The sequence below is a fragment of the Syngnathus floridae genome, chromosome 13, assembly GCF_059516105.1.
Source record: "Syngnathus floridae isolate MCC-2025c chromosome 13, RoL_Sflo_1.0, whole genome shotgun sequence".
NCBI lineage: Eukaryota > Metazoa > Chordata > Actinopteri > Syngnathiformes > Syngnathidae > Syngnathus > Syngnathus floridae.
Window position 1 is genome coordinate 14,345,604 of NC_142425.1, and position 24,674 is coordinate 14,370,277.

At 45.5% G+C, this 24,674-nt stretch overlaps 3 protein-coding genes across 5 annotated transcripts in view; 1 reads left to right on the top strand and 2 right to left on the bottom strand.

The window, feature by feature from the left end:
* Window positions 1–356: 356 nt before the first annotated feature.
* On the top strand, window positions 357–2,225 carry ccn1 (cellular communication network factor 1). The gene is made up of 5 exons (XM_088394493.1): window positions 357–680; window positions 778–997; window positions 1,115–1,462; window positions 1,553–1,758; window positions 1,837–2,225. Exons 1-5 carry the CDS (start codon window positions 633–635, stop codon window positions 2,137–2,139), a joined length of 1,125 nt encoding a protein of 374 aa, XP_088250619.1. The 5' UTR covers window positions 357–632; the 3' UTR covers window positions 2,140–2,225.
* Window positions 2,226–5,152: 2,927 nt separating this feature from the next.
* znhit6 (zinc finger HIT-type containing 6) lies at window positions 5,153–11,997 on the bottom strand. Of its 2 annotated transcripts, none has more exons than XM_088394506.1 (10): window positions 11,688–11,997; window positions 11,476–11,541; window positions 10,656–10,762; window positions 10,458–10,549; window positions 9,816–9,919; window positions 8,655–8,723; window positions 8,462–8,542; window positions 8,296–8,376; window positions 7,372–7,496; window positions 5,153–5,616 (listed from the first exon to the last, which is right to left on the bottom strand). In XM_088394506.1, the coding sequence occupies exons 1-10, from the start codon at window positions 11,702–11,704 to the stop codon at window positions 5,261–5,263; spliced, it is 1,098 nt and encodes a 365-aa protein (XP_088250632.1). In that variant the 5' UTR covers window positions 11,705–11,997; the 3' UTR covers window positions 5,153–5,260. The 2 variants fall into 2 exon arrangements, with proteins under 2 accessions (XP_088250632.1, XP_088250631.1); XM_088394505.1 differs by having other exon boundaries at window positions 11,786–11,996.
* Window positions 11,998–12,370: 373 nt separating this feature from the next.
* The window catches only part of col24a1 (collagen type XXIV alpha 1), a 34,996-nt gene continuing 22,692 nt past the window's right edge, over window positions 12,371–24,674 (bottom strand). For both annotated transcript variants that reach the window (XM_088393995.1, XM_088393996.1), the window contains exons 32-60: window positions 23,789–23,842; window positions 23,238–23,291; window positions 23,092–23,145; window positions 22,832–22,885; window positions 22,210–22,263; window positions 21,915–22,022; window positions 21,396–21,449; window positions 21,199–21,306; window positions 20,586–20,639; window positions 20,090–20,143; window positions 19,861–19,917; window positions 19,621–19,674; window positions 19,478–19,531; window positions 19,249–19,302; window positions 18,417–18,470; window positions 17,961–18,068; window positions 17,117–17,224; window positions 16,920–17,027; window positions 16,018–16,071; window positions 15,868–15,930; window positions 15,703–15,756; window positions 15,568–15,603; window positions 15,203–15,238; window positions 15,027–15,053; window positions 14,763–14,822; window positions 14,460–14,628; window positions 14,266–14,375; window positions 13,853–14,107; window positions 12,371–13,664 (exon numbers count right to left, since the gene is read on the bottom strand). In XM_088393995.1, coding sequence (XP_088250121.1) covers window positions 13,518–13,664; window positions 13,853–14,107; window positions 14,266–14,375; window positions 14,460–14,628; window positions 14,763–14,822; window positions 15,027–15,053; window positions 15,203–15,238; window positions 15,568–15,603; window positions 15,703–15,756; window positions 15,868–15,930; window positions 16,018–16,071; window positions 16,920–17,027; window positions 17,117–17,224; window positions 17,961–18,068; window positions 18,417–18,470; window positions 19,249–19,302; window positions 19,478–19,531; window positions 19,621–19,674; window positions 19,861–19,917; window positions 20,090–20,143; window positions 20,586–20,639; window positions 21,199–21,306; window positions 21,396–21,449; window positions 21,915–22,022; window positions 22,210–22,263; window positions 22,832–22,885; window positions 23,092–23,145; window positions 23,238–23,291; window positions 23,789–23,842 — 2,256 coding nt within the window. In that variant the 3' untranslated portion in view covers window positions 12,371–13,517. The remainder of the gene's footprint in view (window positions 13,665–13,852; window positions 14,108–14,265; window positions 14,376–14,459; window positions 14,629–14,762; window positions 14,823–15,026; window positions 15,054–15,202; window positions 15,239–15,567; window positions 15,604–15,702; window positions 15,757–15,867; window positions 15,931–16,017; window positions 16,072–16,919; window positions 17,028–17,116; window positions 17,225–17,960; window positions 18,069–18,416; window positions 18,471–19,248; window positions 19,303–19,477; window positions 19,532–19,620; window positions 19,675–19,860; window positions 19,918–20,089; window positions 20,144–20,585; window positions 20,640–21,198; window positions 21,307–21,395; window positions 21,450–21,914; window positions 22,023–22,209; window positions 22,264–22,831; window positions 22,886–23,091; window positions 23,146–23,237; window positions 23,292–23,788; window positions 23,843–24,674) is intronic.

Sequence of the window (24,674 nt, forward strand, 5' to 3'; positions counted from 1 at the left end):
TACAATAGTCCAAATGAAGTCATAACAAGAAGGACAATGATGACGCGATGAACGTCAATAACATTGATTTGTCTTTCTATGAGATAGGAGAGAGCGAAACCAAAACATTTTCTTGCTACACTTACATACACGGGATGAAAAACTAACTTTCACTAAATGACCAAACTCTAACGTCTGCCAAGCAGCTAAAGGTTGCTTTTGATAAAAACAATATGGAAAAGGATTTTGATCAAGAAGAAGGGAAAATATGAGAGGGAAAAGTTCGTTCTTATGGGCAAGACTGGGGGGGGAAAAATCCATTTGAGAGTGAGAGAAAGAGAAAAAAAGCCCACGGTTTAGACAGGGCGGAGCTTGTGTCTTGGATGGAAAAAGGCCGAGAAACATTCCTGGCATACTTTGGGAACAGTTCAGCAGGCAGCCCGGGGACGACGTCAGCTTCCCATGGACTATATAAGCCGGGAGGGCGCCCTGAGCCCAGCAGACTATACTGAGAGCTTGACTAAGACCAGCTTGGACCTCCACAGAGCGAGCAGAAAGAAGCCAACGCAACAAAGACAGCAAGAGGGAATACTTCACGTCCAACGCCACGCATTTTGGTCAAAGGATTCCTGTTTGCTAGACATTTTTCCAAGATGATGATGATTTTTGTGGCCGTTACCATTCTGGGGAGCATCGACTTGGTGAGTTCGTCGTGTTCGTTTCACCTTATTTCATTTCGAGTGAGCGCTATTTTTCAAGGGGAGATGGTAAGTCATGGTCTTCTTTTGCTATGTCCAGGTGTTCTCCTCTTGCTCATCCGTGTGCGAGTGTCCACTGGAGATGCCCAAGTGCGCACCGGGTGTCAGCGTGATCCTGGACGGTTGCGCTTGCTGCAAAGTTTGCGCCAGGCAGCTGAATGAGGATTGCAGCCTCACCGAGCCCTGCGACCACACCAAAGGGCTGGAGTGTAACTTTGGGGCCACCTTTGCCGCCGCTACGACTCGTGGCATCTGCCGAGGTATGTACCGAACACGGGGATGCCCGCCCGCCGGCCGGCCGGCAATGGGCTCGGAGCACTGCTCAAAACGCAAGCAAGGCAAGAGTGACATTCCTCTTTTTCTCGTCTCCCTTGCAGCCAAGTTAGAGGGCAGACCTTGCGAGTACAACAGCAGGATCTACCAAAACGGAGAGAGCTTCCAGCCCAACTGTAAACACCAGTGCACATGCATCGACGGTGCCGTGGGCTGCGTGCCGCTGTGCCCTCAAGAGCTCTCGTTGCCCAATCTGGGCTGTGCCAACCCAAGGCTGGTCAAGGTAGCAGGCCAGTGCTGCGAAGAGTGGCTGTGCGACGACGGCAAGGACGCAGCAGACATTTTGGAGAAGATCTTTGGCAAAGACAAGACGTCCGATGAACTGGAAAGAGACCTCACCAAGAGAAACGAGCTGATTGCAATCGTCAAGGGGGGACTCAAGTCGCTAGCCGGTAAGAAAAGGCGCTCTCGACGGAACGTTCTCGAAACGTCCCAGTCGAGTCGAGGTCGCTAACGTGACGTTTGTTGTTCTCCCAAAACAGCCTACAGGCCCCAAGCTGAGATTCAGATGTTTGACAGGCAGAAGTGCATCATCCAAACCACACCCTGGTCTCAGTGCTCAAAGAGCTGCGGAACAGGCATCTCCACCAGAGTCACCAACAACAACAACGACGAGTGCAAGCTGGTCAAGGAGACTCGAATCTGTGAAGTGCGACCGTGCACCCAGTCACCTTACTCGAGTCTCAAGGTAAGCTTCGGCCACCTCCGACCGCAGACCATCTCAGCACCTCCCGGCTAACGCCCTGCTGTGTTCATTCATTTGCAGAAAGGAAAGAAATGCAGCAGAACCAAAAAGTCCAGCCAGCCAGTTAAGTTCACCTACGCCGGCTGCTCCAGCTTGAAGAAGTACCGACCCAAGTACTGCGGAGCGTGCGTGGACGGTCGCTGCTGCAGCCCTCACGACACCAGAACCATCCGGGTCAAGTTCCGCTGCGAGGACGGCGAGACCTTCAACAAGAACGTCATGATGATCGAGTCCTGCAAGTGCACCTACGACTGCCCGCGTGCAAACGAAGCCTCCTACCCTTTCTACCGCCTCTCCAATGATATCCACAAGTTCAAAGACTGATTGGTGAAGACCAAGCTTGCTCAAGCCCCAAGTCCAGACGAATGCAGGCAGGGGAGGGGAGGGGAGGGGAGGGCAGGGCAGGGCAGGGCAGGGCAGGGCAGGGCAGGGCAGGGCAGGGCAGGGCAGGGCAGGGCAGGGCAGGGCAGGGCAGGGCAGGGCAGGGCAGGGCAGGGCAGGCACCAATCTACTAGCTTCTTGTTGTAACTAAATTCCCAAGGAATTGTGGGCTTACATGAGGAGGACTTTTTGAAGTGCACTGTTTGCTGTGACTACATCAGCACTCTAACAATCGCTTCATATTAAGGGAGCATCCATGCTGGCTTCGTTATGGAGCAAAATGTAATTAACATTTGTACATTCATGTTATTTGCTGATATCATTTCACTGTGTGTATATTTTGATGTGTAACATCTGACATGGCCAAGACTGTAGACCGGTGCGGTGCGCGGGGGCGGGTGCATATGTATGCAAACATCCATTGGCGTACCGTCCCACAGTGTAACTAACCTCTCACCTTATCGAGCGTGCGGTCGGTTGCATGACTTCCTGGCGTGGGCATTATCGTTCATGTTTTGTGGCAGCTAGTGAATGAAAAGAGACAAAACGAAACATGTCAAAGGATGAATGAATGAATGTTTTTAATATGATTATTTATGGCTACTTTATTTGGATATTAAGTCATACTGGAATAAATTGTAAAAATGATTTAATTTTATATGCTACAAATAAAATGAATTTATTTATGAAATGTGACACAGTGTCATTTTGCTGCGTTCAAACCACAACACACAGACCCGCCACAGTATTTTCCAACCAAACGGCTGCCGTTAGATCAATTTGCACATCCCACAAATTCTCAGACACTGAGTAGGGCCCATGTCTTACATAATATATATATATATATATATAATATACCTTAGAGGCTCGCTCGCTCGCATGCTGACTTTCTATTGCTTTGGAATGCTATTCTGAAGCAAGTTCTTGATTTCATCTGGGCAACACTGCGACAAGGGCTCAGGTCCACAAGTTGTCATAAATAGAGTAGTATAGAAGAGCCCAGTCTCAAAGGCTGCTCTCTCTCTCTCTCTCTCTCTCTCTCTCTCTCTGTCTCTCTCTCTCAATACAATGGATGTCATTATATAATGACATCGCTTCAATTCATTGGCTATGTCCCTTCTTGCCAAGTATAGTGCAAGGGCTCCCGTAGCTGCAGTAAAAAGGTTTCAGAGCTACCGTAAGAGCATGTTGCCACTGTCGCATCAGCAGCAGCCCTTCCATTCTTTAACATCAGTCTGTTGTTACTTTCATGGCCCTCATTAAGTAAGGAAGGGGCGGGCAGCAACAACAAAAAGTCAGTCGTTGCTGCTGTTTTGGCCTGGCTGGCACCTGGTGCTAAAGAGCTGCAGTGGGCTAGTGAGAGTGACGGCTTAGGCTTTTCTTTTTTGATCCAGGTATTGGGAGTGGCTCAGGAATGCAGTAGTGGCTCAGACATCCTGATGGGCTTCAGATGTTGCAAAGTAACGCACAGCAGCAGCGGCGGCGGCAGCAGCATGTTCACTTTTGCCAGGATGGGCTAAAAATATACAAACACTCGGTCCCTTGTACTCACTTGGCGTTAGACTTCATCTAATTGCAAAGTCTAAAAGGTGTACTCTTGGATGCGATTGGGGGAACTTCTCAACGGAACGGAGCGTGATAGATACTATGTTGTCTGGGAGGGAGCCGCACACTGCACAGGCAGGATGTGCCCACTTAAAAGACTCGAAAGTTGACTTAATCACAGAGATGTGTGCCTTCCCCTGCAGGGCTCGCTCATTTCATTTACAGTCAAAACAGAGTCAGGATCTTGTTTTTGCTCTTCCCCAAAGCACATTTTCATCAGAGCCCTTTGGAAAGTGCCATGCAATCAAATTGCCATTTGTCTTGTTAACACAATACACCTCGCTCGGTTATGTAATCTTTTCAACGTTATATCATCCGTAACATTCCTGAAGCTAGAAGGGCAGCAGGGAGGGCAGACCTTTTTAACATTCAAATTCCAGGAAAGATGACTTGATCGAAACAACCTCGGCCGCTCGACCCCGCAAAAGCTTTACGTTTCATTTTGCTCATCCGCACAGCGAAAGAAAGAAATCCCTGAACTTTTCACAGGCAGACAGACGCCTGACCAATGAAATCACCCCATCATTCACCTCCTGAGTTCCAAATGTTTACATGACAAATGCGTTCAAATTTCATTGGGCATTATGTAATGTGAGGTTAAAGTAGGATGAAGAATTCAATGACATTACAGCATGCAACCCGTCATTATCACATAACTTGGGCTGATCCATATTCACGTTGAAGGAACTTAAGGGCAGAAAGGGAGGATTTCTTTGGAGTGCAAGTCACAATAAAAAGCCCCACCTGCTGGTTGGAAAGGAAACATGCATTATATAAACTTGGCAGACAATCGAAAATATGCAATCTACGGTTACATCATCACTTGTTGCGGATCTGCCATTGGAACCCCAATGGCATTTTGGTTTTCAGCTTTGCCGCTCACGTGGGGATTGCGCAAATTGGGGATCGTTTCAAATAGCGATCAAGCAGACTCCAAAATTGAAAGCAAACTTTCAATGTTGCACGGCATCATTTTTTCAGAAGTAGCAGTTGGAGGTGAAAAGGGATGCACTCACATGTGAACTCATTGCGTGGGACTGGAAAATGCGTCATGGCAGGCTTAAACATCAAACAAATTCAGTCAAAAGACGTTAGCTTTGGCTGTAAAAACACATTCATAAGCATCCCCCCCCCAACTGAATAATTTGCATTCATGGGGCTGCAGTCACACTCAACTGACATTAGCATGGAGAAAGAGTGCAAAGGTGCTTTTGCGTCCTTTCAAACGTACGCGTAGCTAAACGCAACAAACGTAGCATCAGGCTTCCATATAAAAAAAATCCAAAATGTCAACATTCAAGTGAGACATAAGGTAAATATAAAAAGTGCAAATAAACCACTGAGATGATACTTTGATTACCATGACAATTGTTTATTCCTTTTGGCGTATAAAAAAAAATATTGATATATACGTACGTACTTTGCACGGCCTTATACTTACGAGCCTTCAAAGTGATTTTCAAAGTGAAGTGTCGTCAGTCTCTGTACTGGCCTGGCTGGCACTCACACTCTTGTCAACAGTTGCTGCATCTTCCTCAATACAATGATGTCTGTCTTTGCTTTTGGCATCCTCCTCATCACAGGTCTTGATAAGCATTGTGCCATTATTTCCCTCCACCTCCCCTTCGTCCTCACTATCGGCAATCTCTCCTTCTTCTAATTCTTCGTCCCTCGATTCTCTTTTGAGTCTTTTCTCTTGCGGCGACAGCGATTCTGGGCTGGGCTGTGTTGCTGCGAAGGTGGCCAGAGGGTAATGCGGGGATGGGGAACATAGGGCGAGGTCCTCGTTTGCGTGCTCAGCGTTGCCCGGCGCAGCTGAAACAATTTGTATAGAGATCAAAATCAAATACTTTGGCTGAAATAGAACATGAGCTGCATTTCTGTTTAGTGCGATGATTTTGCTCCTACGTATGTAAACATTGCAAATGAGAGCTAGGGATGATGACGCCAAGCTTTGGCCCCTGCTCAGAATAGGGCGACATGCCAAGCGAGCAGTTATGTAATGAAACAGTGCGGACATGTGACAAAGGAAGAATGGGATGTCAAATAAAACAGCTTTAGCGGAAGCAAATGATTCACATACTACCTACATTTGATTTGACATGAAATTGAAAATAAGATAGCGTTAGCACCCTTACGAAGCATTTCAAAGGTGGCTTCGAGCAAATTTGGCAAACATTCGGGACTAATCTTGGCATTCGCCTCGCCTGTTTACAGAAGTAATTCTATTGGATTGATATCTCAGCCTTAGACAAAATCACTCAGCATTGAGTAAGCTTGGCAAGGCAACTAAAAGGACTTACTGCCTTAGCTTGACTTTGTGTAATCGAGTGATAAAAGATCCATTGCGAGACAAAAACAAAATTGTGTTGGGGCCTGTAAATGTCTTAAATTGTTTTTACTGTCAATAAGTTGACCATCAAGTACTAGCAAGTGCCTGGACTAAAACACAGTCAAACCAAAAGACTTGACATCAAGGTTACAGACTGCCTTTCACTTGAAGTCAGCACCCCGCAACACACATTGGAAAGGTTTGAAGAAATACCGACGTATATGTACTTTATTGTTGGGGTGCTGAGATGGCCGCTTGGCTTGTGCATACAATCCAGGAACTTCAAGCGCAAGAAAATGGATGGATGGGTGGATGGAAGAATGGAAAGCTTATTTGGCACATCACCATTAGAATTTCTTTTGAGAACGACATCTTTTCCCAGAAACTATTCCAAGAAATGACAATGTCATTGATATTGGAGCATAATTCAAATGGGCTACATCCCTTCTAAGAGCAATTGAATATCCGGCCGGCCATGATCTCAAAGCGCTTACGGTCGCCAAGGTCGCGGGTGCGCTGGCACGTATCCCGGCTATGCAAGTCCTCGGGGCACGCGGTTGTTAGAATCGGCCTCTTTGGAGCCTCCAAAGTTGAACCTTGCTGCGTGTCACGCTATCGGATAGCTTGTTATCACTTTGCGTCAAGCTTCCCGGGCCGTGTGGCGTGCGTGCGCGCGCGCGCCATTATCGGGTTCTTTCTTTGACCGACATGACATCAAAACAGTGAGACGGACGGCGAGGCCTTATCAGAGGAAAACATACCAGAATAAACAAATGGCTCATTCATCCGGAATGGGCCTGACAGAGTAATGACATGAGAAAAGCCAAGTGTGCTGCTTTATTCGCACCAAAGCCTCATGTGTCTGAATCATGACAGGACCCGGAAGACTCCGCCGCAGGGAGCGTGCGTACAGGTGGCTCCTACGATGTCATTTCTCATCACATGAGGTCATTTGGGAACACTAAGCCCTATTTGATCCTCTCTTTGGCCGTCGAGCTTCAAGTGTGATGTAGTGCAGACCGCCCTATTGCATTTTGTCAGGGGCTGTTTACAGTCCCCGTTGGAGAAACAGAGACCATGATATGATCCCGTTGGAATCTCATCTCCACCTAGCAAGTATACTAAGTGTCGACAGAAAAACCTAATGATGCAAAGGATCGGGCAGAAATGCTCATGCGTTCAAAGTTTTGGACGACGGGAAGGAGGAAATACGGATTTGTAATGCATTTGTCATTTACCTGGTTCTTCCAGCGCAAAGTCCTTCCAATGATCGCTCAGTACCACGTGGAGTAAAGGGTACTCGATGAGGATTTTGTAGCGCAGGTTGTCTCGAAGGCTCTTCTGTAAATCCAGTTGATGGTACCTATTCCAGAGGAAATGTGCATGATTAACACAGGCAGGTTCATTGCCAACCACGGTTCTCGAGTTCAATTCTGACGCAGTGACAATTTTGTTGCATTGGAACAGAAGTGGGCTTCGGCAAAACTCAAAGCCATGTGGAAAAGCCGTACTACCCTTGAAGGATTTGCTCGTTAGGGACGACATGACTCGAGTTTTGCCTCAAAGTCGTCCTGTCGAGCATTAGGGATGGTCATCCATCACCTGTCCAAATGGGTTTGCTTTTACGCGCTTCAAAAACCCTTTGCTGGGCTCTCATGACCAAAAGACTGTAGTGCACCGCAACTGGCGCAACTTGTCAAAGAGCAAAAGTTGGAGAGCTATTGTTTATTTTGCTAAAAGCACAAGGACTGCAAAGCGCCTCCTGAGTCAACAAGCCAATCAAAGCACACTTCCAGAATGGGACTTTGCCCTGCAATGTAGACAGCTGGGTGGTAGCCCAAGTCGGGAACCTCGGCGATGCTGCACACCTCTCTGGCAGAGAAGGAGCCGGAGCCGGAGCCGGAGCCGGAGCCGGAGCCGGAGCCAGAGCCCGAGCCCGAGCCAGAGCCAGAGCCGGAGCCAGAGCCGGAGCCCGAGCCAGACCCAGACCCAGACCCAGTCGTTGGACTGGCCTCTACACACAGTTGGCCTCCTCTCCAGAGGGGTTGATTTCTATTCCACTTTAGAATTGGCCAGAGTGAATTGCTCACAGCTCCATCGTGTTCCAATTGGAAATACGTAAGTGGTGCTTTTCTCCAATCACTCATCTCCCTATCGCTCACCTGACTGCGTTTGCTTTGCGTCCTTCTTCCTTCATGAAAACGCCGACATCCTCGATTGGGGTACATACATACCTCTTCAACCTGAAATAGATTTGTGTTTTGATACGTATTAGCACAGTGTCAACGCTAAGATGCACACTTCGAATCACAATCAAAAAAGGCTTACTTCTGGCGTATTACAGGGTCTGACTCTGTCGGGTGGATATAAGGCATCAAGATCTGTTCCAGACTTAGCGTGTCACGCACCCTGAAATGAAATTCCATTTGTTAAGACAGATCTAAATGTGAAACGGTCCATGAAGAAATGAATGACATTGTAAATGAAGTTCACAGTCAGTCCATTTTGCTGTGAGGCTTACCTTTCCTGGCTGAATTCTGTCCCGCTCTGAGGGAACACAAGCTTCAAGTGCCACAGAAACATTTTTTCCCTAAATGGAACAAATTCAAATCATCTTTAGTCCGTCCGGAATGTTCAAATACTGGCCTGAATGAGACGTACGGAGAAGATTGGTAGACTCTTTCGGACCAATAATACGCCAAGAAATGTGAATTTGCTGCACGTAGTAGCTCAATAGACTTTTATTTCGACAAGTTTTGGTCTAGTTGGGGCAAATAAAATGGCAGCAAACGGTTAGGCATGACTAAACGAGTCTGGAGGGGGAGGAGATTCCCTCCCCAACGCTGGGAGAGAAATTCAGGAGCTTGTTGGCATAGTTGACTGCGTCAGTGTGTATTTGCATATACTTGTGGAAGCCTTGATGCGTTTCTACATGCAAGAAATGTGGGTTGCACCAGGTGTGATAGCATTGTTACAGCAAATGGAAACTATGCAACTCTGGGAAAAACGGGGGCTTTAGTCATTTCAGGCTAGCCTGTGAAAAATTCCTGGACCACCATGAATTAATGACCTGCCATGGATAGAATTTAAAGTATATTTCAAAAGATACGTAAATACGGATTGTGCTGTTGATCCGGATGCACTGGCAATGATTGATGTAGGCAAAAAAACAAAAAACAAACTGAAAGCTCCTGTGTGTTGGATTTGGAGTTGTTCATTGAAACAATGACAATGTGTTAAATGTTGTGCTGATGTCACTCTTTTCAAGTAAACGGGAGGATCTCTACCTCTGCTGCTTGCTCATTTGTTAGAATAGGTGAAATGATTTGTAAGTCATAGCCTTGCCGGCCGGATGGCTCTTTGGCCGTTTCCGGTATGCGTCAAGACTGCCTTTAATCAAGTGGTACGGCTGCTTGCAGGCTTCTTGGCTGAGTCACACTCATAAACAAATGACTGACTGACTGATACTTTTGCTCTCGCCCCCATGCACAGAGCACTTTATTACAAGCCCTTTGTGCACAACTGACAAACAGGTGTAACATTCCTTCTCACTGACATTTGTGATTTCCCAATCCAGATTTTCTTCCGATAGGATGTGGACTTTTTTCCAAAAAGTCATGCACTTGCGTGTCATATTCTCCCGTATGAAAAGAATGGCGTCCTTATCCGATCGCACTCTTACCTTGAATTGAAGATGCTGGAGTTTTCCTTACTCTTGGTGAAGCTTCTGGGGAGGGTTCTCAAAGTGATGTTCATCTTCCGGGCATTTACTAGTAGATTTTTGACCTGAACAACAAACGAAAATGAATGCACGCAATGACAGATGTACAAAGATATCACAGCAGGCAAATTGTGTCAAAAGCACTTTGAGCGAGAATAGAAGATGGACACTTTTGGGACATTTTGTTGGCTGACATTTCAGTTGAGTGGAAAAGACGGTGAGGCTGGAGGGAGGGAGGGAGGGAGGGAGGGAGGGAGGGAGGGAGGGAGGGAGGGAGGGAGGGAGGGAGGGAGGGAGGGAGGGAGGGAGGGAGGGAGCTGGCCGGCCAGCCAGCCAGCCAGCCAGCCAGCCAGCCAGCCAGCCAACCAGCCAACCAGCCAGCCAGCCAGCCAGCCAGCCAGCCAGCCAGCCAGCCAGCCAGCCAGCCAGCCAGCCAGCCTTCCTGGACAAATGTGTCCAAATACCAAACATCTGTTCTGCATCACTAAACCGGAGTGTGTTTCAGTGTTAATCCCTGCTTTCACTCCATATTTACCTTTGAAGCATCTAAAATACGCGACATGACTTGCAATGCAACTCAACAGAACATCAAATTGGGCTCACTCTGTTGGGAGTGTAACGGACATGGGCACGAATGACATTGTCTCTCTGGGCGCCACCAGCAAATCTTCCTGTATCCTCAAGGAACCGGTAATCTAGGGAGAGAACAGACAAGGAGCACTTCTTACACCCAAACAGGTTAACGGTCCCAAAAAGATATCGCGCATCTTGTATGAATGTTGGAAATGAGGCCATGCTTACCACTGAGTAGAGTCATTTCATCAAATTGAGAGAGTTTCAGGAAGGCGCTTTTATTTCGGACACCGCTGCATGCAGATTCTTCCTTGTGTTTCTTCACACAGAGCAAACTTCAAGACAGAGAGAAGGAAGCAAAGAAAATCTCAGGTGAAATGGTTCAACCAGGTTGAAAACCCCCAAAGGCAGTCGGCAGATGTTTTGGACGACGCGCCGTTGTGTCGCTTTGGAATAGATGACATTGCTTACGCAACAAAAGTGATGATTGTTCAAATGTAAAGGAATTTGGTAACAAAAAAAACCCAAATTAAAAAAAAGAAAATCTTGCAGCGTTTCACAGATGAGAGACAGGTATTTGGCTACAGATAGAATAACAGTGAATTAAAAAAAACAACTAAGCAATAGGAATGCTGACTGATGCCTTCAACTCCAGGCCTTCATGAAAGAAGCTTACGGACAACCTCTGGTGCCCAACAATTTCAGGCATGACTTTCAATATGCCAGCGGATTCTTGAGGATTAGGCGATAAAATGTTTCAACATCTACACAAGTCAAGGAATCGAGCAAAGATTGCTGCCACTAGCAGAAGCATGTTATTGGAGGCCTCCAACCAAAACAAATAGAAGCAACAAATACATGGCTCTCTGCCAGTCCAAAATATTCGGCTGAAATCAGATTGAAAGATGGGGCGTATTACACAATCAAGCTATGTCCCTTTACTTGGCTTTCTTGCTTGAAAGCTGCAGAAAGTGGTGCATTTAAAGACTACTATTCTTCATACCATGTCTTTGAAAGCCCATCATGACCGTTTGCATGGTGTTCTTACCTGCATGAACGTGTGAGACAGGCAGGGCACTTGTACTTGGCCTCCCCAAAGCCACACACACCACAACTGTGAAAAGAAAGCATGAATTCAATCAGTGCTGCACGAGGGGGCAAAACACGAGGAAGGAAGAAGCAGAAGCAGAGGCAGCTGCAGCAAACGTGCAAACGACACCGATTTCACAACGTTAAACTTGTTGATTTACGAAGCCATACCTTGATGTGATTGCCATTTGGTCCTTGCTTTCAAAAGCATGACAGCAGCATGAGAACAAACACACACACACAAGTTCGTTTGCATTGCACACACTTACTTCGACAGTGAAATCTTTCTTTTTGTCCCCCTCGCCTCGTCGTCAGGACTTTTACTGCCCGTCGGCGTCTCCTCAAATGACATCATGCGTATTGATGGAGTGAGCCTACTATACATTACGAGTAAGTCACGTTGGCAAATGATGTCAACAAAACGTCTTCCGCCTGCGACCATGCGAGTGTGCGGCTGGCTACTTGTTGACTAGATCCGGTTTATACACGCTCTTTAGCGCCTCCCAGTGTCAAGGCGTGTGTATGGCGTCCCGAGAGTCATCAAACCAGCCTTGATGTGCTTATTGACATACCATCAAATGCGGAAATGTTTGCCTTCCGGCCTAATGTTTGTACAGAAAATAAAAAGGAATATCGCAAAATTAAAATGAAAAAAATCTGGATGGACAGACAGGCAGGCAGACAGACAGGCAGGCAGACAGACAGGCAGGCAGGCAGACAGACAGACAGGCGGTTTGTGTTCTCTGTCCTGAATCATCTTTCATTGGAAAGCTGCACACATCTAAAAACGGCTCACTCACGCACAGTATAGGATCATTCCGTTAAAGACACAAAAATGTTGGATAAAATTTCCATTTATTTGTAACACCATATTTATTATTTACACATATGCACCCAACTTTTTTTCATCCACACTATTCAGATCATTGTACTTTGCTATAAATTAAGAATATGGTGGCTGTGATTATTATTTTTCTAATTCTGGCCCACTGTAGCTGCCAGTCCACTTAATAAACTGAACAGTGTTCTAAACATACAGTTGCAGGTGAAGGAAAACACCACGAAAACATAAATACTTCTATAAGTGTGGACGAACCAATAGTTCTCTGAGAGTATAACTTACTGTTGAACAGTAATGTGAAAGAGGGTATAAATAAACATACAGTATGATGGCAAAAATATACACAGGAAATGCAATAAACCTACTGATGACTCATTCTTTGTTGCAGCACCAATGATAGGATTCCCTTGAAGAACCTACCACATGTTAGCAAAGCTACAATATTATGTAGCGCGCTAAATAACGGTTCATAAATTAAAAGCGACCAACTCGACATAATACAACATAAGACACCTGGATGTAACCGGTACATACAAAAAGGCAACAAAGCTTAATCGAAGAGCAACCATTCTAAAAAGCAAGGTAGAGGTAGAGCACCATCTGTCAAGATGAGCAGGTCCGACCGACGATAAAATATCATGATACGTAACGATGTCCACATAGCCTTTGAAGGGAAATCATTTCGTAACGTCCACACGCTATTGCACTCGTACATTTGGAGTTCTAACAGTGCTCCACTTCAGAGGCCTGACGCACTTCTTGGATGGGCCCCTGCATAGGATGGTCTGGGCGTGCTTGCGTGCGTGCGTGCGTGTCTAAGGCCAGGGGAGGTGTCTGGAGGCGTTCGATGAAAGAGTCAAGCCCCATCCATCCCGGGATCTGGGGCCAACATGTACTCATATAGTAGTACAGCCAACCTGAGCACCGACCGATTGATTAAACGGGCAAACATTATCTGAACTGCTTTATCCTCACGAGGGTATCTTCCATCAATACAGCTACTAATCCAATTGGTTGACATGGCTGCTCCATACAAATGATCTGGGTCTTTGAAAAGCTCTCATTGGTCAGATATGGGCAATCTCCAGAAAAGATTTGCCCTGTCAACTTCTCTTTTTTGCTCATCAAATCAATGAGTATGATATGAATTGGGCAGAGGGTCAAAGAAAGCAGACGGGACCAACTTCGATATGTCGCTTAACATTGCCACGCGGTGTGGGACTTTCCTCCAGCTCTACAATCGGTAGTTGGTGGCTCTCCTGAGTATAGAAGAAGAAATGGGACTCATGCCAGCTGCCGTCTTGGATCTGAAAAACAATGGATGGAGGAGGAAAGAATGAATGGTAGTCATACGACAGGACAGAGACAGAGACAGAGATTCCTACCTTGCACTCATCTTTTGCCACAAAACAATGGATGAAGGAGGAAAGAATGAATGGAGGGAGGGAGGGAGGGAGTCATACGACAGGACAGAGACAGAGACAGAGATCCCTACCTTGCACTCATCTTTTGCCACAAACGGTTCAAGTAGTGTGTCGCTCTCAAATATTTGCTTGTTCCAGCCTCGGAAGCGAAGACGACCGCTCTCCTTTGCTTCGGGGGGGCCGGGAGAGCCCAAGCCTGTGTCTGTGTCTGTGTCTGTGCTGCTGTTGGAGTGAGCGGTCAGGCAATGCAGTACCATGCTCTGGCTGGCCTCGCTACTCAGTAAATGGAGAAACTTCATTTGGACATTTCCTACACCAAACGCCATCTGCAGGCACAAACACAGATGCCATCAATCGAGACCAAGACTCTTCATAGAAAGTCTCAAATGTCAGCTTTTTCAGGAAAAGGACCATTTTGATGGACAACTTGGGAAGAAAGCAATTGAAGGATGAAAGATTACACGCGATTCTGATTCCTTATTACCTTATTAGAGGCCAGTGGATGTAAACAGGTCTGACCGCCTGCGGTGAAGTTGCAAAAGACCTGGAAAGCATCTGAATTGCAGCCAAGATTCGGATCAATCCAGAACCAGCCTTCAAATTCGCATGAACGTAGAAAGAGAGAAAAGAAAAAGTGAGCTCGAGTATGAAGACATGTTAGTGTCAGCGTGCCCTCACCATCTCTGAGCTTTTGATGACAGTCCAGCAGGTCCTTACAGACACGAGTGGGGTTCTCTTTGGTTCCCAGTGGCTTTTTGATGCTCTCAATAACGCCGCTCAGGTAATGCAAAGTCTTAAAAATCTCTGCATTCTGGTCCGGTAGGCCCACTTGTGAGTTTTGAAAACTCTGCTCACAGATGACATGAATGTTAGGAACAACGACCTGTCAGTCATGTGGAAAAGCATCAGCCATCTAACATTTATGAAGCCAAGGCCACTTTGCCTGCCTTCAACCTTTAGGGAATGAATTAAAAACATCACCTCTTCGTTTCCGAGGGCGGCTTTAGAGTCAGACAGGCTGTAGTCATCAAATAGTTGCCTCTGTGGGGTCAAGATCACAGATCCATTTTTTGCTATTCAAGGAAAATCCATACACCTACGATTAAGGGCCACTGTAACAGTACTATAGCAGTTCTGCAGTCCAGAAACTTGTTGTTTTCCAATGCTCTCTAGTAGTCTAAAAAGTCTACAACTGACCCCCCCACCCCTTCTGTGTGGTCATGTGTATGTTCTTATCTTACTTACTGTAGGTCCTGGAGCTCCAGGGGGGCCCTAAGGGAGAGAGAGAGAGATGCTTAAAAAAATGTGGACTGAAGAGGATCAGCCAACAAGAAGAGACTTTGTATGGAATGGCGACCATCAATATAAAAACTGTTGTATATAGTTTCAATCACACAAACAAGTTGAAATATGCAACTTACTCTGGGTCCTGGACTTCCATGTGGTCCTTGGGGCCCCTAAAAGACATGGCGAATTGCTGTGAAGATGTTACAAAACAAAGTACGTACACACCGTGTACGTACGTACGACGTATTCTGACAGAGCAAGACTGGGGAACTCATCTTTGCATGACCAAGTGACCAAGGGATCACGTGACCGCGCAGAAACACTACAACAATTGCAATAGTGCATCATCGTCTTCAATTTACAGCCACCAGGAGTGATTTTGCAATACTAAGAAATCTTCTGACATTAAGTCTGACGCCCGAGCAGATTGGAAGAGTAATATAATCACACAGTTGTAAACAAACTTTTGGATTATATGTAGGTTGGAATGGGATCTTACCATTTCACCCCCGCTTCCTCTTGGACCTCGTGGCCCCTGTAGAAATGGAAAATAAACAAATATAACATTGGAATGTACTCCATCTGCTAGCTGGAACATAATCAACATGTTTTATTCAAATAAATAAAAACCTACAGGTTTTCCCATCGGGCCCATCTTTCCCTCAGGCCCCACTGGCCCAGTGAATCCCTGAAAGAGGCGAGTGTTAAGCATGGCTGATCTCATGGCTGGTCAAAGAGATTGACAAGGGAAATGCACAAATAGGTCGGAATCTTTTCAACTGATTTGCCCAAAACCTACCAGTGTACCCGTCGGGCCCTTGGGACCATGGAAACCTTTCAATCCCACATCACCATTTGGACCCTGAGGCAAAAGGCCCATACGTGTCATCATTTTGTAGTCGGAACCAATTGAGCACATCTCAATTGTACTTCAGCAGATTACACCGACCTTTGGACCTGGAAAGCCCTGCAAACCAAGCAGCCCCGGACGACCTGGTTCCCCCTGTCAAAATAAGATTTGAATGAATGCTTAATCATCAAAAAAGCAGGGTACAAATTAGTGCGTCTATGTCCTGATTTTTCTTTTCTTTTTTTTTTTACACAAAGCCACCGCTAACCCAGAAGAAATGCATGCTGTCCTTTAAACAACCCCTCTGCATTTTGAAATAAGTAGGCCACATGCAAAATGGTTCCTGTCTGGATCAACTGGAACATTCATCCACACAGTCGGGGTTCAATGGCTGCACCCAACTTTGTCTGAGTTCTGTTGGCCCGGGTGGCAGCCACAATGTTTACACAGCCAGTCATCCACATCCTCGAGACAGATCCTTTTTCCAGCCAAAAGCTTTTGCCAAGTAACTCGAGTCGCTGAATGGTGTAAAAGATCCGACCCTTGGGCTGAAATCTGCTCTGTGTTACATGAACATCAATGGAGAAAAGGAGGAAAGGGAGAGGACTCGACGTTGTTTTTCTTGAGACGTTACATAAGTAAAGCGGAGCACCTTTTTTCGGCTCTGTGGAGTGAGAGAATCTTATATAACTTGGCCTTAGCGGGAGAAATTCCATCTTCTCAAGCTAATTCTTTGACTCCATTTTGGATGGAAAAGTCTCAAAGTCACTACTATTTAAGCACCAAAGGCTATATTTAGAGAGCACACATGAGAACGCCGTGTTCATGGGATGAAAAACATTCCAAGGCTTGGCATCACTTGAAAATGGAGAAGAACAGCGCTATTTTGCATTGGCAGAGTTCAACAATAACATCAAAAGTGAAAAATGTGACGTATCAGCTTGTTCATTATTATTTATGTTGACACGTGTCACCAACAAGTGTGGAAAGTGCTCACTCACCGGTTGCCCTTTGGATCCTGTCTCACCCTTCATTCCCTGGTCACCTGTAGCCCCCTCCAGCCCTCTGACCCCTGACACTCCCCGATCTCCCGGCAGGCCATTCTCTCCCTGGACCGACAAAAGAATTGATGTCAGCCGTTTTGGGTTTTCTCAAACACTGCTAATCGTCAAAATGTCCAATTATTATGCCGGGTCACCTTTTGACCCAGCGGTCCGGGTTCTCCAGGTGGTCCCGGGAGTCCAATGCTCCCTCGAGGTCCTGGACGTCCAGGAGGACCAGTTGGTCCCACTAAGCCTCGCTGGCCCTGAAAAGAGCCCAGAGTAGGTGACGTTGTCAAGCGTGTGCTGATCATGCTACAGCCAATGGAGGCTCATCACAATAGAGGTGTTGATTTGAAGAAAGAAAAAAGACCCAAAAGATTCATGTACTGTTGTATGCAAAATAGACAATTCCATGTCATTATTTGGATCGATTGGACTTGTCAACATTGGGCATGGCTGTTGATGTCTGCTAGCATGGCCTCCTGCTCCTAATATGTATATCTTGACATTGCAAAGCAAAGTCACAGAGCAGCGTTCTCACGCTGCAGACCAAAACAGTTTTCTGCTCCATCAGCAGTGTGCTGAGGCAGAATGGAGTGAGCGAGAGAGCGATATTACAATAACACAGTGAGTGCTTCGTCGCTTCGCATATGGCTTCTGTTCCTCTGTGGACGTGATGAAAGAGGATAAGCCCCCGGTGAACCTGCTTGGAATTTGTAAGGTGAACCCCAAAAGTGACAGCTCTGAGAAGCTCTTGCAGAACAAGCGCACTTGAGCTTTCATCCTAATTAGATCACGTGGATTCAATTCAAAAATGACCAAGGTCATCACTGGAATGCACATCCAATTCAAGCAAGTGTTACCAATAAAAATGCAACACAATCAATGATATACATATATGGTATGGCAGTTCTGCAACATGCAAAAACTTACACATTGGAAAACTCACTGACCTTTTCAATACAAAATCCAAATTTGAAGGGATAGTAAGGTACCTACCTGTCTTCCTTGTTTTCCTGCTAATCCTGGTAAGCCAGTGAGGCCAGAAGGCCCATCAAGTCCGGGGTAACCCTTCGCGCCTTTGGGTCCCGCTAAACCAATTGGCCCCTGCAAAATGTCAACATCGATGTTACAACATTGTTCCACTCGCTGTCCGGAGCTGATTTCAATAAGCGTAATTTCCAGATGATGTGAAAAGAGGCTGTTTTTTTTGCAAAGCAGAAATCAACAAAAAACTTGTGGGCATGTCATATCGGTTTTATTGGTTCAGGGCTACATACATAAATAGATTTGACTTGACTTAAACACAGTGATACTATTATACACAAGGTATGAATAGAGAAAGAAAGTCACACGCAACAACCAAAAAATCATATGGCCGGCCGATGAAAGTGCCCTTTGTTGGACTTTTTCTGTGATTTATTTGCCATTGGATTGAAGATATGCGATACTCACTTCAACTCCGGGGGCTCCATTCAAACCCGTTGCACCTTTCTTCCCCGCTGAGCCCTGAACAAACACACGCACAGTGAATAAAACATACACAGACATGAAGAATAACACATTGTTACATATCTAGCTCACGTACACAGTGAGCAACGGAAACTTTTCAGCACCGTGCCTAATGTGAGCCCGATGAATACATGGCACTGTCTTGTCTCCATTGGGTACAACAAAAACAAAAACAACAAGTGGCATTTTGAAAAAGACACTCTTGTTTTTCATCATTTGCTCGAGTGTTTTTACATCGAGGAGTAAATATGAATGATGGCCCATTTCCTGTATACAAACTAGACATAGAGCAGGACCAACATGTTCCTGTTTTCTGCCAGTGCTCAATCTCACAACATTGACTTCTCTGCTTCAAATCAAAGTCAACAACAAGATTGAGCTAGACCACGAAGGACAAAAAAATAGGCATCAAAAAAAAGAAATGGACATGGACGAGTGCCTTGTGACATTAGGGCACTTTGACAAGTAGTGTGTTCTTTCTATCCAGGCTGCTGTAAAATGATTCTTCTTAATCCAAATACTTTTCAAAGTCCAGCCACTTCCAAAAACACTCCAACTGGCCAATTCTTCTATTTCTCCTTCAACTTAAAAACAATACGAGACCAGAAAGCAGCAGCAGCAGCTACATCTACATTGAACATGAAACGTAACTCTGGCGAGATTTTTGGAAGAAAAGTCAAATATTAGAATGTTTGGTTTTTTCTGTTGCCAACTCCCCCATTAAGTGTGGATGCGTGCAACCCAGTTGTGTTCCAAGGGATGTGAATTGACTCACCGGAGCACCCGTCTCTCCTTTCCGACCTGGCTTCCCCGGCATACCTGCTGATCCCTGAACCAAGGATACAAATAATTGCCTGCTATCTTTTCATTAAGATCACATTAACATTCACATCTAATAAATAGTCATCCATATACACGGTAGAATTGAGTGTAGAATGGAAGACAGTACGGCGGTCATCAGCATGTACGTCACTTGCACGTTGCAGCAATTCATTGTGACTTACAGGTAAGCCCGGTGGTCCTACAGCCCCACGAGGTCCAGTGGTACCAGTATGTCCCTGCAATATGATATACTCATTGATTTTCGAACAATTTGGTCATCCAACGTGGTATCATGGATTCAAGATTTGCCAAACGTTGATGCTACCTGATATCCTTCATCTCCTGGTTCCCCACGATCTCCCCTCTCTCCTGGTGTCCCCTGTTTCAAAACAAATGTATACTCCAAATAAGTCTCCAAATGTTTCATTAACGATTGAATTGCGCTTCAAATAATGTGAGGATCACATAATAATAATAAACATTCATTGGTGTGCCAATGTGCATCTTTGCTATAAACAGGATGTGGGGAGATCAGAAAGGATTTTGAAAGCAAAGCAAGACCTACTGGTTCACCTAAGGGCCCTGATGGTCCTGGGGTCTTATTGTCCTCGCCTGGAAAACCCTGAAAACACAACAATCACACACACCCACACCCCCACACACACACCCACACCCACACCCACACACACACACACACACACACACACTTCAACTTGTACTCAGAAGCCTGATAGATAGAGCACTGACACCAAATCTTGAAATTAGAATCATGAAAGATGTGTGGGTCATGTTACCTTTTCACCTTTCGGCCCCGGGGGTCCAATAGGCCCCTGCTTACCAGGATGACCCTAAACAGAATACAAATAATAACTGTTCAAAACAAGTAAATGCATTCAAATACTGTATTCTCTTAGCAAATGTAGTACTGTACAATGTAAAAAACAAAATGCTACATATTTCACATTTATCTTCACAAGTATTGATGATTGTTCAAAAACAAAAAAAGGTTGGTAGTGAGAGAATCGGCATTCAGACCTAATTTCTCTCTTTTTGGATTCATGTTACACTTTAGGTCATGATGATCAGAATAAAAGGTTACAAGAAGTGTTCTTATGGAGGTTATTTGGAAAAGCAATGCTGTTGATAAAACAAGGAGGGATGGAGCCACAATCCAGACTACATTTTCCTCAGCTTCACACATTTTTCTTATCCCAATTGTGCTGCCATGTGAGATTTATGCAAGGCAATGTGTGTGTTTTTGCACATTGAGCAAATATGAGAGCAACTCACTGTGTATCCTGCCAATCCCGGTTGCCCTTGCATTCCCATGATGCCAGGCCGACCCTTAAAAAGTTGGGGAGGGGGAGAATACAAAAATAAACCGTGGCTCACAGCAATAGCGGTCGGGTCGGTCTTTTTGTACTGCGGTTTAGCTAAATATAACCGTGGCTTCAGCAACACGCACATGCTGAGCTTTTACGATGGGCAGATAAATCTTTTCTCTGCACCTATCACAACATGTTCGAAATGGCTTTGGGCAAAAAGATTTCAGACCTGGAATTTCCTATTATTTTCTTGCTCTCTCAAGCCTGAAACAAATGCTCAGTATTTATACCACTCAAGACTGGCAATCGGTAGATAATAAAACATTATAATGTATATATATATATAATATTAGATATATTTTTAAAATATATTATAAAATAATTATATTACTAAAATAATTCATGAGTTCATTATGGTTGCAATGTAGTCGATGCTAACGGTATCAGGATTATACACAGTGCACACTAATAATTGGGGGACAATATTGTGCACAGCAAATCCAGTGTAGTAAATGAGCAGTCCATTCATTCACTGTTGTCAACAGGCTGTAAACAAATGAAGAGAAGTGGCAACTAACAGGAGGCCCTCGAGTTCCTCTGGCACCTTTTGGCGCCGCCTCGCCCGTTGGGCCAACGTCGCCGCGGTCTCCGGGTTCACCGACAAGACCAGGAGGACCTTTCTCACCCTAGGCAAAGGCAGGCACCCTTTTTCTAAGCATCACGTTTCACCCAAAAAGGCACAGCAATGGCTGCTTGTTCGTAGTCATCTTCCTACCTTCTTTCCACTTCGTCCCCTGTTTCCTGAGGCCCCTGGTTTTCCTTCTGGCCCCTGTAATAAACCATGAGACACAGAATCAGCAAACTCATAAAATAACACAAATATGTCTGATAGGGCTTTGCATGCCCACGGTTGAAATATTAGATCACCAAACGATTCCCGGGCGCGGCACCGCTGCTGCCCACTGCTCCCTTCGGAGATGGGTTAAATGCAGAGACAAATTTCACCGCACCCAGTTGTGTGTGTGTAACAATCATTGGGACTTTAACTTTAACGACGTCTGCTTGAATGATTTTGTGTCACTCTGTGTTACTTTGTTATTTGCTTTGTTGCTCATTTGCTGACATACTGTAGACATAATGATGGGCTGAGACCTCCAAAGGGATCAAGCGGCAGCAGCAGCAGCAGCACGGCAATTTATTGCTCATTATTTGAAGGCAAAAAAGAGTGCAGGCTGACCTCTGCTGGGGCACAGTGGCATTATTGAACTTGGACTGACAAATATACATTTCTTACGCGAAAGCCCTGTTTCCCTGGTTGTCCAGGTGGCCCAGCAGGTCCAGGGTCTCCTTCCATCCCTTTGTCCCCGGGTTCTCCTCCTTGTCCACACTCACCAGGATCACCCTGAAATAGAGCCCAGAGCAAAGTCAAATGAGCTAAGGAGAAGATAGATTTGATACGTCTCAAAGTGCAGATAAACGTTAAGTGTGCCTCATTGAAAACACTGAGCTGTTATACGTAGTAAAGACTAGAATGACGGTGCCAATACTTTTTTTCATTCGTATTTCATTCATTGATTTGATTTATTGACCTTGGGTCCATCATTCCCTTGAGGGCCATCTTCACCAGGCGGACCAGGGGGGCCCTAAAAAATCATATGACACCAATAGGCATGACAATTCAAATACATCAGCCGCCATGCATCATCATTCATCATTTGCACAAGCTGCAACACATTGTAATTCAGCGACAGACACTTTGGGAATATAAGCAAACATATGTCTGACCCAGCAAGGCGTCAACAAGCTTGTTATGTGCATTGCCGTCCGTCACCTGCTGTTTGACGTGGTGCTTTGCTAAACTTCTTATCTCCAAATATGATATATCTTGCAAAATGATTTGGAAAAGACGTACTGCCAGCAAAATGCAGGTACGGTAATTAAGATTACTAGGGGAGGAAAGCCAAGGCAAGGCAGGACCTTGTCTTGCCATGTCTCATGGCGAGGCATCTTCATCTAGATGTACTTTTTTAAAAATAAGGTCACTCATGCTCTTCACATCATTAAACATACAACATTTCAAAGCATTTACAAACAAAAGAGTTGGAAACATCATAGCAAAGTAGCCATGGGAGGAATAACCAGTCGGATTCGGTTCAACACAAATAATGGAAAGGTTAGTCTGTGACAAATACACTCACTAAATGTACTCACTCTAATCCCATCCTGGCCCAGCTCTCCTTCAGATCCCGGAGGCCCGCTATCACCCTATGGAGAGGAGGGAGGGAGGGAGGGAGGGAGGGAGGGAGGGAGGGAGGGAGGGAGGGAGGGAGGGAGGGAGGCAGGCCCAACACAAAAATAAGTCCTACCTGCCTTCAACAATGTGCTCGACTCAATAAGAGCTTTTGCCGTAGAGATTGCTACGGAATGAATTTTCAAATATTTGTGCACGTTATTCCTGCAATAAGACAGACCTTTAAGCCTGGCTCTCCTACGGCACCCGGTTCCCCTTCTACACCAGGCCCGCCCTAAGGGAATGGAGAAAGAGAAGCATTCAAAATGAATGCCAACAAATACTGAATCCATGGAAGAATAGTGGAGAGACAAAAATAAAAAATACATCAGGCCCTTGCTCTCCGTCAGGTCCTGCCTCTCCAAGAGGTCCTCTGGATCCCTGCAAGAGAATAAACATTGTCAAAGACTTTGCTCGGGACCTTTGACGTGAACCTGGCTACAGACATAATACACAAGTGGAAGAGGCAAGCACCAAACAAACAGTCCCCATTACGTCTGCGGAAACCCGATAACGTCAACAGAAGCAAGATGAGACCCATAACTAATACCTCCCTCCCTCCTCCTGCACTATGGAAACCTCACACCCTGACAAATATTTGATTGTTTGACATTCTTGATTTCCCCCGGGGTTCGGCTGACTTCCAGGAAGATTTAAAAACCGGAGCACGGCTCCAAGAGGGGAGGCCTGACTGAAGTAAGATGTCTGAACGTGTGAGAAATGCAGAGCGCCAAACAAAAACCAATGGAAAACAAGGCACTTGCGACGCTGCTAACGTGAAACAACATCTGACTGCAGTACATGAGCACAAAGCGTCATTCTCGTTTCCAGATGCCTTTCATCATTGCTGCTAATAGGAAAAAAGAAGGCCTACTTACAGGCGCACCCTGGGGTCCCCGCTCGCCGCTGCTTCCTGGAATACCCGCTTTACCCTGAAGACACACAATCATGATTAGCTTGTGCCATCAGACAGAAGAAAAAGACCAACACGGTGGTGGTGGTGCTGCTGGTGGTGGTGGTGGTGGTGCTGCTGAGGATGTTGAGGATGTTTCAGTTGGGCCTGATGCTAACTGACGGGATGGGAACGCCACACGGGCGGGCCTTCTTGCCATGTAAGAGGGAGGCTCTTTGCTGAAGTCTCGACATTGTCTTGCCAAGCTGAGATAGGGCACTAATTTGAAACAGTACTCCGTCTATTATTGACAGAGCGGCCGACGCATTAGTCATAGTAATGTCGAATGTTGAGAAACATTTACAGTAGTTTCCATTCGCTGACTTGAATGAGGGGATAAATGCGCTGTGGTTAGTCAATTGTGATTATGGAAAAGTGAGCGAGTCAAACCACAACATTCATCATTACGTCAATGTAAAACCAGCAAGGTGATATCATCCAGATCATTTGAAAATGATGACAGATTAGGGCAAATGAGGGATGTTTTTCCAATCGCTAGAGGGCGCTATCTAACCAAGCATAATGGAACTGTGTTTACAGCAGAAATTGTCACATTTGTAGATAGGACTTTGAACTTTTTGTTGTCTTCCTAGAAAAGCATTCCCAATATCTTGTATACGTTCAAAATAAAAACAGTCGCTTTTTTTCATATGCTGCACACAGACTTAAGAAGTAGTTAAGCCAGAAAAATCTGAACAGATACAGGTGAAAACGATCATATCCTTGTTTCAAAATGATACTTTGAAATGACATGATCCCAGAGTGGATTTATGAGTTGCTGCAGTTTGTCATCAAAGCGGCTGCAGGCATTT

Bases quoted from the DNA above. Each gene is read 5' to 3' on its own strand.
- ccn1 (XM_088394493.1), top strand. From the start codon at position 633: ATGATGATGATTTTTGTGGCCGTTACCATTCTGGGGAGCATCGACTTG. The intron at 998-1,114 runs GTATGTACCGAA...TCTCCCTTGCAG, and splicing joins GACTCGTGGCATCTGCCGAG to CCAAGTTAGAGGGCAGACCT. The intron at 1,759-1,836 runs GTAAGCTTCGGC...ATTCATTTGCAG, and splicing joins CACCTTACTCGAGTCTCAAG to AAAGGAAAGAAATGCAGCAG.
- znhit6 (XM_088394505.1), bottom strand. From the start codon at position 11,958: ATGGTCGCAGGCGGAAGACGTTTTGTTGACATCATTTGCCAACGTGAC. The intron at 11,542-11,785 runs GTAAGTGTGTGC...TTCTTTTCACAG, and splicing joins AGAAAGATTTCACTGTCGAA to TTGTGGTGTGTGTGGCTTTG. The intron at 7,497-8,295 runs GTGAGCGATAGG...CCTCTGGAATAG, and splicing joins CGCAAAGCAAACGCAGTCAG to GTACCATCAACTGGATTTAC.